The sequence below is a fragment of the Sinocyclocheilus anshuiensis genome, unplaced genomic scaffold (genome assembly GCF_001515605.1).
Source record: "Sinocyclocheilus anshuiensis isolate Anshui unplaced genomic scaffold, SAMN03320099.WGS_v1.1 scaffold590, whole genome shotgun sequence".
Classification (NCBI taxonomy): Eukaryota; Metazoa; Chordata; class Actinopteri; order Cypriniformes; family Cyprinidae; genus Sinocyclocheilus; species Sinocyclocheilus anshuiensis.
In genome coordinates this window covers 1,887,274-1,901,042 of record NW_015544192.1, presented here as the reverse complement: position 1 = coordinate 1,901,042, position 13,769 = coordinate 1,887,274, and the positions used below count along the sequence as shown (strand labels likewise).

The 13,769-nt window shown below is 36.9% G+C and overlaps 3 protein-coding genes across 3 annotated transcripts in view; 2 read left to right on the top strand and 1 right to left on the bottom strand.

Annotated features, from left to right (window-relative positions):
- The first annotated feature begins 3,595 nt into the window (after positions 1-3,595).
- On the top strand, positions 3,596-6,149 carry LOC107696578 (fatty acid-binding protein, heart-like). The gene is made up of 4 exons (XM_016496989.1): positions 3,596-3,773; positions 5,078-5,250; positions 5,612-5,713; positions 5,873-6,149. Exons 1-4 carry the CDS (start codon positions 3,701-3,703, stop codon positions 5,924-5,926), a joined length of 402 nt encoding a protein of 133 aa, XP_016352475.1. The 5' UTR covers positions 3,596-3,700; the 3' UTR covers positions 5,927-6,149.
- LOC107696569 (nucleolar protein of 40 kDa-like) lies at positions 6,077-9,421 on the bottom strand. Its single transcript, XM_016496980.1, has 8 exons — positions 8,806-9,421; positions 8,566-8,645; positions 8,416-8,473; positions 8,225-8,325; positions 7,934-8,025; positions 7,711-7,811; positions 6,891-7,015; positions 6,077-6,709 (listed from the first exon to the last, which is right to left on the bottom strand). The coding sequence occupies exons 2-8, from the start codon at positions 8,638-8,640 to the stop codon at positions 6,554-6,556; spliced, it is 708 nt and encodes a 235-aa protein (XP_016352466.1). The 5' UTR covers positions 8,641-8,645; positions 8,806-9,421; the 3' UTR covers positions 6,077-6,553.
- Positions 9,274-13,769, top strand: part of LOC107696518 (U5 small nuclear ribonucleoprotein 40 kDa protein-like) — a gene marked incomplete at its 5' end in the record, with an annotated part of 5,195 nt that continues 699 nt past the window's right edge. The window contains 9 exons of the mRNA XM_016496877.1: positions 9,274-9,378; positions 10,146-10,275; positions 10,406-10,499; positions 10,643-10,808; positions 12,445-12,565; positions 12,644-12,766; positions 13,170-13,252; positions 13,511-13,572; positions 13,648-13,751. Of these exons, the coding sequence (XP_016352363.1) occupies positions 9,274-9,378; positions 10,146-10,275; positions 10,406-10,499; positions 10,643-10,808; positions 12,445-12,565; positions 12,644-12,766; positions 13,170-13,252; positions 13,511-13,572; positions 13,648-13,751 (988 nt within the window). The remainder of the gene's footprint in view (positions 9,379-10,145; positions 10,276-10,405; positions 10,500-10,642; positions 10,809-12,444; positions 12,566-12,643; positions 12,767-13,169; positions 13,253-13,510; positions 13,573-13,647; positions 13,752-13,769) is intronic.

The following is a 13,769-nucleotide window of genomic DNA, read 5'->3' as shown; positions in this document are numbered from 1 at the left end:
CTCTCTCTCTCTCTCTCTCTCTCTCTCTCTCTCTCTTCCCCTGTTTCTCTCCACCACCTGTTTATGTAAAATGTCAAAACACATTAACTCTGCATACCGTGTTTAGTCACACATTTGTGTTGGGTTAGACACAGTGACAGTCCACTCAGTCTATGAGTGTGTGTTCAAATACCAAGTGTATAAAGGTGAAAACCTGCATATTATAAATAATTCCAGAAGTGGCGTTATACAACACATAAGGTTATATCATCAGTCCTTTTGAGAGAACTGGCCTATATTTTACATCATTTGGTTTACATGGATAATACAAGCTTCCAAAGTCAACAGCAAAAACTTGTGAGAGCAGGAATAGAGTACTTGTAACTGTCAGTGAAGTGCAAAATGTCTTTGATTTGCCACCTCAGTCTAATATTTATTTACTTAACCACAAACACTACAAAACTCAGAAACCATCTGAATGCTGTCAATACTGACACACCTGCAATTTATGGGAGATCTTGCATTTATAATACAATTTAGCAGTAATTGATCAATGTCAGTTGATAATAATCTGCAGATTAGATATATGGTATGGTATAATAGCTGTAAAGATAATCAAGTATAAATATAAATATCTGTGAGAAGTGACAAAGAGAAGGGTGTGTGTCTGTGCATATTTGTACATGCTCAAACAGGTGCATATTTTAAAGGATGTGTGAACGTTTCACATCATGTTCCCACAGGGGAATGATGAGTACAAACGGAAATCCTGGAACGTTTCCTCCAAATAAACCTCTAAGGATATGAACTGGGTTTTATAGATTGTAGAGGCAGTTGCTAGTGACATATAGTTTGTCTAGTCACTTACAGTGTTAATTTAGTATTATTTATATACTATTATAGTATTCATTAATATTTAGAATGATCTTTTATTTTTATATTTGCAGTTTTCATTTAAATGTATGCTTTTAGTAATTTTGTTATGTGCTTTTGTATTCTTTTTTAAAATATGTCAATATAGCTTTTTTTTTCAGTTTTAATTTTAGTCATTGTAGTAGTTCAGCTGCAGTGTATTTATTTTAGTTGCATGATTTCTAATTTTCTTTTATGTTTTTGGAAGTTTAAGTTTTTCATCTAATATTTATTTTTTACTTTATTTCACTGATAACAATTTTTTATGCTTTTAGTAAATAGCTGTTATTGATCAAAAGAACCTACACCAGATGTCTAATGTTCATGAACTATAAAACAGCTGCTCTCTGATAACAATCTTCAACTTAACGTTACATACAAACTATAAAAAATTCAAGAGTTCAGCATTAACCCCAGACCTTATTGTGTGCAATCTTGGTATTCAGATCCTTCCCGCGGTTGTTTGTGGAAAAACTGTTCCACACATAGCCTACTTGCTGAAACAATCATCTGTTTCAGACTGTGCGGCCTCACTTACAAACACTTGTAAATTCAGCCTTGCTGCTCAAAGGATGGGCTGGGGAAGAGGTTTAGCATTACTGGTGCAATGTTTTGGTGATTATTGTACAAACAGCAGCTGATACGGCTAGATCTTCACTGCCTCTTACTGAGCTAAACAGCCAAGAGTGTAGAGGGTGGGAAGAAAGAGTCCTCCGACATAAGGCCATGTCCTCAGTGACTTGTAAAAGAAAGAGACACAAAGCAAGAGAGAAAAGAATATGGCCTGACCCTGGCCCCATATCTATCATTCCTTCCCCCCTCCACACTGCGCTCTCACTCTCTCCCTTTCTTGCTCTCTAAGCCACACTTAAAATGAATCAATGCATTAGATAATGCTTAGAATGTTCCTCAATTGTAAGTCAGTTTTGATAAAAAGCATCTGCTAAATGAATACGTTAAGAACAAAATATCAAACAAAATGACTTTTATTTTTAACAACTGTAGCACATATTTCTACAAAAAATAAGACATTTTAAAGGTTTTCAGTGACAAAATTAACATGTTGATCAAAATGGAAGGGGAACTGACGTTATACATTCACTAAAAAAAAACAACTTCAGACCATTTGATAAAAAGTCATTGTAAATACTGACTCAGAAAAGTAAAGTTAGATATTTTATTTTCTATACATTTTTTAAAGTAAACATTAGACTGTAAAAACGATTATTGGAGTACATTTTACATAAAAAATGTACTTCATTAGTATTCATATTTAATGCAGTCTGTTACTCGCAATTTCTTTATAATTGTTTGTTTATGAAATTTAATAGCAATTTCTGAGTGAAAACACAATTTTTTTCTGTGTATGGGTCGATGGTGGATATTTAGTGCATGCTCATTTGCCTCATTCTTACATTTAGAGTATCTTTGCTTTCACTTAAAGTTATTTTTTAAAACATTAACAATTGAACAATGCTATTAATTATCATCTTTAGCAAATCTCAAAATGAACATCCTTTTTAAATTTGTATATTATAATGTTGTGATGTTTAAATGTACTTGTAGAATTTAAAAATATTTTATTTTTTTATTTTTTATTTAATGAGACAAATAGTATAGAATTTTAATATCAGCCATTTATTGTTTTTTAACATAATTTTTGGCTTATCTGTATCAGACATAATTTTAATATAAGTCCATCCCAAACTGACCCCTTGTCCAAATACCCACACTCGAGGTCTTGGCCACTTGAGAGCGCGTGCGCACGACAGGAAGTAAGTGCGCAAGACTGTCCCAGGTCTTAACGCACACTAAACCCACACTATCTCGAATACCGCTCCGGAGCGCTATTCGAGGCTTAGTGTATCCCATCATGCATCATGTTCTGGAAATAAATCGTGAGACTTTTTGCCGAGATCTCGCGAGAGGTCACGGAAACCTTTCCAATGTAAGTTAAATATTAATATAATAATTAGATATTACAAATAATTTGGTAGAAAACAGTGTTTTTACTTTTATTGGTGCAAAGATGAGTTGTGGTGATATTTATTTTGTACAACATTTTTTTATCATTTAATTAGAAGCACCACAAATTAAAATTATGTAATGTTATAGGGACTACTGAACAGACATTTAGAAGTTGATTTTAAAATGCAAAGTATTTCAAATTAAATTTAAAATAAAGCTGTGTAAACACTTGCATTTTTACAACACTATAAGTGTCCCATCGGGTAATGAAAGGTTCTACACACACTTGTGGTCTTCACACCCACTTGAAGACTTCGGCCAAATACAGGAAATACGTAATTTAAGTAATCAAGTGGTCAAGTGCAAAGACCGCAAGTGTGGGTATTTGGACAAGGCTCAAGTCTTTCTTGAGAGTCCAAATTGGGAGCCAATTTTGGACCAATACATTTACATTTATTCATTTAGCAGACATTTTTAAAGTCGAATTCATATGGAAACTCTAAAGAAAGTGAAATGTTTTCGCATGTCGCATCGATTTTGCACAGTCCCATGACTTCCTTATCTTTCATTATTCTATCTTTCATAATTGATTCTCCTACAATTCCCAACTCCCCATCTCTCCGACCCCCCTGCCGCCCGTCTGTCATCTCTCCTCTCCTCTCCAGGCATTGCTCCTCCCTCATCCACCCCCCATGCTTGTAGTGATGACATCACAAACAGCAGTTATAAATCGGCCAGTAAGATTGCAGGAGCTCAGTGGTGCTGTCTTACCCTCCTCTCTCACTCTCTCTTTCTTTCTTGCTCTCATTCTTTGCTCTTGTTCTCTGATTCAGCTCTAAACATGGCAGACGTTTTTGTTGGCACATGGAACTTAAAGGAGAGCAAAAATTTCGATGACTACATGAAAGCCCTCGGTGAGTAAGGAGGGGGTGAATTGCTGTAGATGTATGCGGTGTGTATTGCTTTACTGCTAAACATAGGGTGTGCCTTTTGATGCAAGCACATGTAATTTGGGTGTGTGTTTCTGATAGCTTCAGAGTGGGAAATGTGATCTGAGGAACATTTATTGTGCAGGTGCATCTGTGCTACTATGTGTGCATGGGTGTGTTTAAGATGGAGTGCATGTGGTGCAAGGAGGGTCTCCTTCGATGAACCTCACACACACGTGCTTTCACACACACAACCAGATTCATGCTGTAGTGTAGAGTGACTGTAGAGCTACTGCGGTTCTCTTGTATAAAATACAATGAGCCCTTTATTTTGCCAACTTGTTTTTGAGAAAAAAAAGGTACATACTGCCTAAAGAACTTGAACTATATCGTGACCTTGATGTTTTTTACACAAAACATATGGAAATGTGTCTTAGATGCTTGCCAGCCATTTTTTGGCCAGTTGTGTAGTATTTGTGATTTTGAAGTAGTGTTGAGTGACCTGTAGCTTAAGAGTGGAAGATGAGGGGGGAATAAATCAATCAGCGTGCAACTCTATGGAGATAGAGGGAAGGAGGGAGGCAAGTGTGGGTGAGACAAAGTGGGTGTTTTTTTCTTTCGACCAACCGCTTTCAAATTCACTGCTCTTCAGCGAACTGCAATGAGCCCTGATTTTCTGCTCTTTGTCTGTGGTCAAAGAAGAGTCTGCCCCGTCTGCATTTGCACACATACTCCCTCACAGTATTTGCTGAACAAATCAATAGTAATTGCTGCATTCACCCAAAACTGCACGTGTGCTGATTTGACCATTTTGACCGTTCCAGAGTTTGGTTATTTGCAGACATTTGTTAATTCGTGACTAACCTCTGAATATATATGCAATCTTTAATTATTACTATACTGCCCTTAAGCTATGCAGATGCTCGTTCTTCTTTTGCATTTTCTCTAATAAGTGGTGGTCCCTTTAGAATGATTTTTAATTTTAAAATTATTAGAAAATATATTTCATATTTAAAGACTTAGTAAAATTCTATAGATTTTTTTTTAATTATTTTTAAAATATTTTATATTTAGGGGCTTTATTTAATTAAACCCTTAGAAATGTTTCAAATTTGTAAAATTAAAATATTAATAATAATTAATTATACTTAATATTTAACTTCTTTACAGTACAGACCAGTCTTTAAAATTATCATTGGCTCTTGATGCTGTCCATGTGAATTTCTCTGCATGTGGATTGTTGAAATGACTTCATACCTTTTATAAAGTGTGTGTGTTGTGTTTATCAGGCGTGGGCTTTGCCACGCGTCAGGTTGGCAGTATGACCAAGCCCACAACCATCATTTCCTTGGAGGGCGACGTCATCACACTTAAGACCATCAGCACTTTCAAAACCACAGAAATCAATTTCAAACTGGGAGAAGAATTTGACGAGACCACTGCAGATGACCGTAAAGTCAAGGTAATAAAATCTCAATGTGCAGTGCACAGAGCACACATTAGTCCCACTTTCAGTAGTCACGTGCTTTGAGATTTCTAAAGGCACGTAGAATTTCATGACTGACACATTGTGAATTGGGTGAAAGACATGCAAGCTCATCTTGAATAACAATAGGGTCTTGTTGGTGGGATACAAGGGTTTCTATGAAGCCCCTGTGGGAGATTGACCTATCCCATGACATTCATCGGGTCAGTCATTAATGTAAGCATAGAAACGCCACTCATCGCTGCTCCTGGGTAGCAAGAGTAAAAATGAGACAGTTTTCCAATTAAGAACAGTTTGTCTTTTGACCTTTACCCTGCTGCTTCTGTTTGTCCATCAGTCTGTGGTAACTGTAGATGGAGGCAAATTGGTTCATGTTCAGAAATGGGACGGTAAAGAGACAACCCTGGTCCGAGATGTCAATGACAACAGCCTCATACTGGTCAGTATTGTTTACTTGCAGCGAGTGCCTCTTTTGGCTGAGAACAGAATTATAAGAACAGTCAGCAAAAGCAATTTAAAGTAATTACTTTTGCCAATATTTATGGGTGTTTGACTGAATGAATGTACATCAACAGGCCAACCTCTCTTTTATTAACAGACATTGACGCTTGGTGACGTTGTATCCACACGACACTATGTAAAGGGGGAATAAAGGGAAACCTCAGTCACAACCTGTCCTCATCAATGGTTATGTACATTTCCAATGGATTTTCTGTGGTGTTTCATTTGCACAGTTCCTCAAACACTGAATAAAATTCCACTTTCATACCTCCAGATGTCTGTATTAGAGCTCATATACTGGGTGTGTGATATGCTTCTTCAGTCAGTGTTATGGCATATGCCTTTGGTCTACAATAAATGACATTTGCTCCAAATTGACCTTGTGCAATTTATTGTGTCAACATTTACATCAAGCACTCCAGTGCCATGTGTGATTTTGTTGTTTAACAGGACTTAGTGTAACACTGTTATAATTCCGTGAGGTCTTTCTAATTTAAGCATGTTCCAGTGTCTGCTGGGTAACGCGCATGTGTTCTAAATCAAGCAACTGGATCTTGTGTCTGTGTGTTTCTGGGTGAAAGGCCATTTGGAGGTTGCGCAGTGAACCTTTTAACCTTCACACATGAAGCCAGTAACTTTTAATGGCCAAACAATATTAACAAAAAATACATTGCGAAATCATTTAGATAGATTTAATCTTGATGTACATGCAGAAAAAAAACCTGTTCTTGCACAAGCTTGTACATGCATATCACAACTATTTTGCAAACCAAAATGATCACTTTGTCTTGTGTTTGTGTTTCTTGTGTTTTTTCTTCTTTTCTGAATGTGTGTGTGAATGCCTTGGCCGTTTGGCATCTTCATCACAGCTATCAGATGAAGAGTTGTCTCTTTTCTTCTCTTTCTTTTTCTTCTTTTCTTTCTTTGCCTTTTCCTGCAGGAAAAATGCAAAGGGGCGTCATGAGCATGCAAATGGAAGGCAGATCAAGAAGTCTGCAACAAGGAACTATTGCAAAAGTTGGCAACAAGTAAAACAAAAGCAGGGTTACACAACCGCTTACAGGCATCATGTCATCTGGTGCAATAATTCTGCTGTCAAAGAGGTGTGTCTGTACCTTTTTACGTTTCTGGGGCTCTGACTGGGTTTGCTGACTGGCCAGCGGCGGCTCCTCCTCCTCTTCTTCTGGCACTAAACTGTACTGCAGTCCAGGCTGGGAGAAGCAATCCTTTGCAAAGTGACCTTACATACAAACAGACATACAAGTCATTATTTATGACTTAAACACTGTCATAACAGATGTTCAGGGATTAAAAGTACAATCTGCAAATAAAGACAATGAATGTGAGATCTAAAATTGACACTCAATGTATCACAATTTCCACAAAAATATTAAGCAGCACAACTGTTTTCAACATTAATAGTATTAAGAAATATTTCTTGAGCACCAAATCAGCGTATTAGAATGATTTCTGAAGGATCATGTGGCACTGAAGACTGGAGTAATAAAGCTGAAAATTCAGCTTTGTCAACGGAATAAATTACATTTTAAAATGTATTATTTTATCAAAGAAATGCAGCCTTGGTGAACATAAGAGACTTCTTTCAAAAACATTTTAAAAATCTGACCCCAAACTTTTAAATGGCAGTGTAACTACTGAAATGACAATCAGAATATTATTTTTTTATAATAAAGTCACAAAGACTAGCACTGTCCTTCATATTTTCTAAATTAGAGTTGTTTTTCAGTAGATTTTCTTTATTTGACCAAAACATGTACTCAAGTCAAGGTACTGAAGAAAAACATGACTTATGTTTTTAATTTGGCTGAATCTTGTTGAAATAGCATTAGGGTTTAGTTTAAGATAAAAATACGTTGTCAAAAGTCTAGCGTACACTGGAATTGGGTCAGATTGACATAACCTGGAGGTTCATACCTCTGCAGCCACACTTTTTGCATGTGGTGTTGAGCACAGCCTCCAGCGTGATCTTCTGCTCAGTGTGATCTCTAAACTGTCTCCGGCGACGTTCGTCCTGTCTGTGTGTGAATATTTATGCATGCACAATTTGGTATGGTTATGAATTACCATACTTAACCTCCTATAAGTACAAGGTTTGGTTTGCTCAAACAAAGCACTCATGTACCATAAAACCACTTACTCTGCCATAACATTGTTGGGGTCTAAGTCCCGCCCAGTGCCTTGATTGACAGATTTCATAGAGAAGGACAGTTTTACTTTATCATCTTTCATCTGATAGTGGATGGAAATCAAAAAGCATGATTAAGATACTGTATCCGAATTATAAGAACACTAAACCAATGTTTAATCAGTGCTGCATGTAAAACCACAGCATAAACTTAACTTTTAGTATATGCAATGAAAATATGCTGGTAACAGTATAAAATTACATTGATATTGTTGTATTTGCGTACATGCAAATTGAATGTACCTCTCTGCCAATTACTTTTATCCATACGTGCTCCCCTACATCAACAATTTCAGCTGGGTTATCCACCCGACAGGATGACATCTCACTCTTATGAACCAGACCTGCCAATGCAAACACAAATAAACAAAAATACTTGTGTGTTCATCTTCATTTCAACAAGAACACACATCTTGATAACTCTCCAACTTTACCTTGTTTTCTGTATCCTGGAATCTTAACAAAAGCACCGTATGTTGTGACAGAAACTACCTAAGTAAATAAGAAAACATGAAGGTGAATAAATCAATAAGAGGACATTTCAATGTGATTTTATATTCTGCATATGGGGATTTAAATCTAACCTCTCCCTTCAGAATGCTGTACATAGGCGGCAGTCCATCCAGACCAGCTGGCTCTCTCATCCGCTCCTCTGCCATCACACCTACAGAGAGGTACACGTATGGTTTGCCATCTTTCTGTAACTAGTTCTTTAACTGGTCATGCTGAAGCATAAAACAAAATGAAATCTAAAGATGCCATCGTTAGTGTTTATGTAATGAATCTCATGCCAGATTAGAATATGCCAAGACCAATGAATTTACCTGATGGACTGCGAATCAGGTCTAGGAAAGTTTTGTTTTCTTCTTCTTAGGTCTAGGAGAGTTTAGCGTAATTTCAAAAGAATCTACAAGATGACTGCAAAGTGCACGTGTTAAATCGTCGCAGTTTTAATTACAAAAATCATTATCCAATAAAAAATGCCGAGAGCCACGTTACTAATACGCTACAAAACATCCCAACGCAACACGTAAATACATTTCGAGCAATACATTCCCCTTGTTTGGATGAAACATGAGTTCCGTCAGTGGCAGTGCATTGTCTTCCGGTTCAGAGATTTAACAGTAGCCAATAAGATCGCGTTGTGCGTGAGCCAGCCAATCAGAAGCCTTCGTGTAACCGGGTGTGTAGCTCGGTGGTGGTTGGTGGCTCGAAAAACTCATTAATTTGAAAAGAATCTGATAGTTTTTCATTTATTTTCGGGTTTTGAGTATTTTTCTCAACAATGATCGATCGAACCAAAGAAGCGCGGCGCAGAGATGGCAGTCGTTCCCGCCGGAGTGAAGAGGCCCCGGACAGAGCTGGTGGCTGCAGCGCAGTTCCAGCTCTCTGCTATGGTAAGACTGAGCGGCTGAGCTGAATTCGAAGGAAAAGACTAGCTGGGGCTCAAGCGTTTGTATTTATGGGACTTTGGTTCATCCTACTGATTTGAATCTTTTGAATCAATTTACCTAGACGATTCGTTCAGTGAATCTTTCTACAGCAGGCTACGTTCACTTTCGTTCTAATTCAAATATCGAACATTGTACGTCTGTGCAAACAAAAATTAAAGAGAAAAACAACTACAGAAATAAATAAATAATACAAAAATATAAATACAGTCGGGAATAATAATATCAAATGCATTCTTTGTAAAGCTAACAAACTTTTAAAGTCTTAACAGCTTTCTTATTTAAAGAGTCTCTAATATTATGTACAGGCTTACTTAAGTCAACAAAATCATAAAGTTATTTTTTATAAGTGAACTTGCATTTATGAATGTTAAATTTGGTCAAATATAAGTAAATTAACTAAACTTCTAACACTCTACTATAAGTTCAAGCTTTATGCACACTTTTTTCCCCACAATAACAACAACAAAAAAGAGACTACAATGAATGAAAAAAATATTGTGCATAGAAGCGAACGAAAAGGATTTGTTCAAAACAGATTTTAGATTCCAAAACACATTGCCATCTGCAGTCAAAGTTTAGTGGGTGCATGATTGGGGGGAAGCTTCATCATCCTTTATTTATAACAGCACCTGCATAAACAAACATTAATCTGTATGTATGTGTGTGTGTGTGTGTGTGTGTGTCTGTGTGTCTATTTGTGTTAATGTCAGGGCCCCCCACGCAGCTCCAGTGTGCAGGCTCCTATAATGCTGCTCTTTGGTCATGAAGGTGAAGTATACTGCTGCAAATTTCACCCTAATGGAGCCACGTTAGCCTCCTCTGGATATGACCGCCTCATCTGTGAGTCACATGACATTTGTTATTTTATTATTATATATTATTTTTTATGTGTAGTTAGTATTGATGTAATGATTCACATGTGTGTTTGAATTGCTGTTGGTGATTGTGTCTAATGCCCATGTTCTTGTAGTGCTGTGGAATGTATATGGAGACTGTGAAAACTATGCAACACTTAAAGGCCACAGTGGAGCTGTGATGGAGCTTCATTATAACACTGATGGCAGGTGCGTTTGTGTAAAAGACAAAAAAAAAAAAAATCCTGCATCATTTACACTGTCATTTTAAACTTTTATACTGTAGGTTATATATTCTTCTTCTAGAAATGCATCAATCTATCACATACTAAGTGTGTGTTTGTGTCCTCCAGTCTGCTCTTTTCAGCCAGTACGGACAAGACGGTGTGTGTGTGGGACAGTGAGACAGGGGAGCGTGTGAAGCGTCTGAAAGGACACACGTCCTTTGTGAACTCATGTTTTCCGGCTCGGCGCGGCCCACAGCTGGCCTGTACGGGCAGTGATGATGGAACTGTAAAGGTAAATTCAGTTCACCAAGTCTAGACTTGAAACTCTCTGACTTAATGAAAAAAAAAGCTCTATTACAATTTTTACATTTTTGATTAGACCAAGGATATAGTGGCAGTGCAGCTGCAGCATTAAATGTTGTGTTAAAACATAACATGGCTATAAAGGGATAGTTCACCCAAAAATGAAAATTTTGTCATTAATTACTGTTTGTGTCCTCCAGTCTGCTCTTTTCAGCCAGTACGGACAAGACGGTGTGTGTGTGGGACAGTGAGACAGGGGAGCGTGTGAAGCGTCTGAAAGGACACACGTCCTTTGTGAACTCATGTTTTCCGGCTCGGCGCGGCCCACAGCTGGCCTGTACGGGCAGTGATGATGGAACTGTAAAGGTAAATTCAGTTCACCAAGTCTAGACTTGAAACTCTCTGACTTAATGAAAAAAAAAGCTCTATTACAATTTTTACATTTTTGATTAGACCAAGGATATAGTGGCAGTGCAGCTGCAGCATTAAATGTGTTAAAACATAACATGGCTATAAAGGGATAGTTCACCCAAAAATGAACATTTTGTCATTAATTACTCATGCTCGTGTCATTTTTCGGAACACAAATGAAGACATTTTAAATGTTCTATCATCATTTTTGTCTATCCAGTAGACCTTAATCAGGTTAGACGGCATACTGAATATAACATGAGCAATAGACTTACAGTCTTTACAATGGCACGCACTGTATAAAGCTTTTAGATAGTATAATTTTCACAACTCACAACCCTTTTTAGTGGTGTTTTTGTCTACTGAATATTTTTCCGGAAAACGTTTTGTCAGTTGAACAATCATTATGTTGTAAACAACAGTACAATCCGTTAAACACACTGTACTTTTATCAGTCACAGCCTCTTTTTCATTCCTGTCAAAAATTGAATATTGCGCTACCTTGATTAAGGTCTGTAAAAGTCTTTGCAACCAAAATTTTCATGCTTCAAAAATTACAAATACACATAGTAAATGTAACCCATATGAATCAAGTGGTTTAATCCAAGTCTTCAGAACAGAAATTATTGCTTTATATGGCACAACTGATTTATTATAGGCTTTTATTCACATACACATTGACCAGTGCACATACATAGAGCACATCAAATGCGTCATGGAGCTGTCTGAGGTTTTGTAAGAGGTTGAGTATGTTGATGGCAGTTCAGCAATTTTCTGTATCCTTCCTCTATCCTTCCTTAGATCCAGATATTAGCTTAGATCTTTTAACCATTATGCCACCACCACCATTCAATTGCTACAGCTCAGTTTACAGAGAAAATGCACACCCTTATTGTTTGAAGAGAAACTGACAATTTTTTGTGTGACGCTCATGAATTGTATCAAACTGATGTGCTCAAAGGGACATTGGTTCGAATGCGACCTGGTTTGTGAGCCCAACCCATTCCCATTTCTGTCAAAAATCTCTACTGTCCTGTCTTGTATGAAAAGGCATATAGCCAGTAAATAAAATACATTTTGATGTCTGGATTATGATAATGTTTGATAGTTGTTACAGTGAGTCTTTTTCATTTTATTGTTGATTGAAATGTCTAGATAAAACATGAGAGAATTTGAACTGTCCTCAGTACTTCTTTGTTCATGTGTTATTGTAGCTGTGGGACATCAGGAAGAAGGCCTCTGTTCACACTTTCCAGAACACATATCAGGTTCTTAGTGTAACATTCAATGATACCAGTGACCAGATCATCTCAGGAGGCATCGACAATGACATCCAGCAACGGATGTCTGGGCTCTTGTGCCTGAATATGTTTTTGTACATATTTAATGCTGTGTGTATGTGTTTTGTGTTGTAGGTATGGGACCTCAGACAGAACAAACTGATTTACAGTATGCAGGGTCATGGAGACTCTGTGACAGGTCTGAGTCTCAGTGCAGACGGGTCTTACCTTCTGTCTAACTCAATGGATAACAGCGGTAAGCCTAAATGCATGTGTGCAAAGGTTTGGGGTCAGTATGATTTTTTTTTAATGTGTTTGAAAACAGTACTATAAAAAACCTTTTTATATTTTAATATATTAATTTTTTTTATTTATTTCTGTGATGGCAAATCAGAATTTTCAGCATCATTACTCCAGTGTCACATGGTTCTTCAGAAATCATTCTGATTTGCTGATTTGGTGCTTAAGAAACATTTCTTATACATTTTTAAAACCGTTACTTATATGCTGAATACAGTATTAATTTCTAAATAAATGTGTATATATTTTACTGACACCAAACTTTTAAATGGTAGTGTATGTGTACCTGTTATAATGTGTGCATGACTGACTGTGTACGTCTACTACATATGCTGATGTTTTATGTGTGTCTGGAACAGTGTGTGTCTGGGATATCCGTCCATTTGCACCAAAGGAGAGGTGTGTGAAGATCTTTCAGGGAAATGTCCATAACTTTGAGAAGGTAAGCACAATTCTCTCTGTATATTTACAACAACAAAAAAAAAGATTATATTTAATGGTTTATTTGTTTATTAAAGAATAATTTCCACTGTGTTTGCTATCAAATGTTTTTTTTTTTCTTTTCGGTTAGACTTTTAATCAGGGGTGAATTATCAGTTCATTCTTATAATGAACATTACTGATGCTGAGCTGGAAGTTCATACTGCCGGGCCAAAGGTTTTTGTAATGAAAGTTTTTTTTTTGTGTGTGTATGTTTTAGAATCTTCTCAGATGCTCTTGGTCTTCTGATGGGAGTAAGATTGCAGCTGGTTCTGCTGACAGGTATGGGTGTTTTTGTGTATGCAGTGTTTGCAGTCTGATTATGTTTGAGGTTAATGTGATGTATTTGTGCTGTAGGTTTGTGTATATTTGGGACACAACATCCCGTAGGATCCTTTATAAGCTCCCTGGTCATGCTGGGTCTGTGAATGAGGTTGTTTTCCATCCAGAAGAACCAACTGGTAATATATATATATATA

Excerpts from the sequence above, each read along its gene's own strand:
- LOC107696578 (XM_016496989.1), top strand. The coding sequence starts at position 3,701 with ATGGCAGACGTTTTTGTTGGCACATGGAACTTAAAGGAGAGCAAAAAT. Across the intron at positions 5,251-5,611 it reads CAGATGACCGTAAAGTCAAG|TCTGTGGTAACTGTAGATGG; the intron begins GTAATAAAATCT and ends TTTGTCCATCAG. Across the intron at positions 5,714-5,872 it reads ATGACAACAGCCTCATACTG|ACATTGACGCTTGGTGACGT; the intron begins GTCAGTATTGTT and ends TTTTATTAACAG.
- LOC107696569 (XM_016496980.1), bottom strand. The coding sequence starts at position 8,640 with ATGGCAGAGGAGCGGATGAGAGAGCCAGCTGGTCTGGATGGACTGCCG. Across the intron at positions 7,812-7,933 it reads CCCAACAATGTTATGGCAGA|ACAGGACGAACGTCGCCGGA; the intron begins GTAAGTGGTTTT and ends ATTCACACACAG. Across the intron at positions 7,016-7,710 it reads CAAAAAGTGTGGCTGCAGAG|GTCACTTTGCAAAGGATTGC; the intron begins GTATGAACCTCC and ends TTTGTATGTAAG.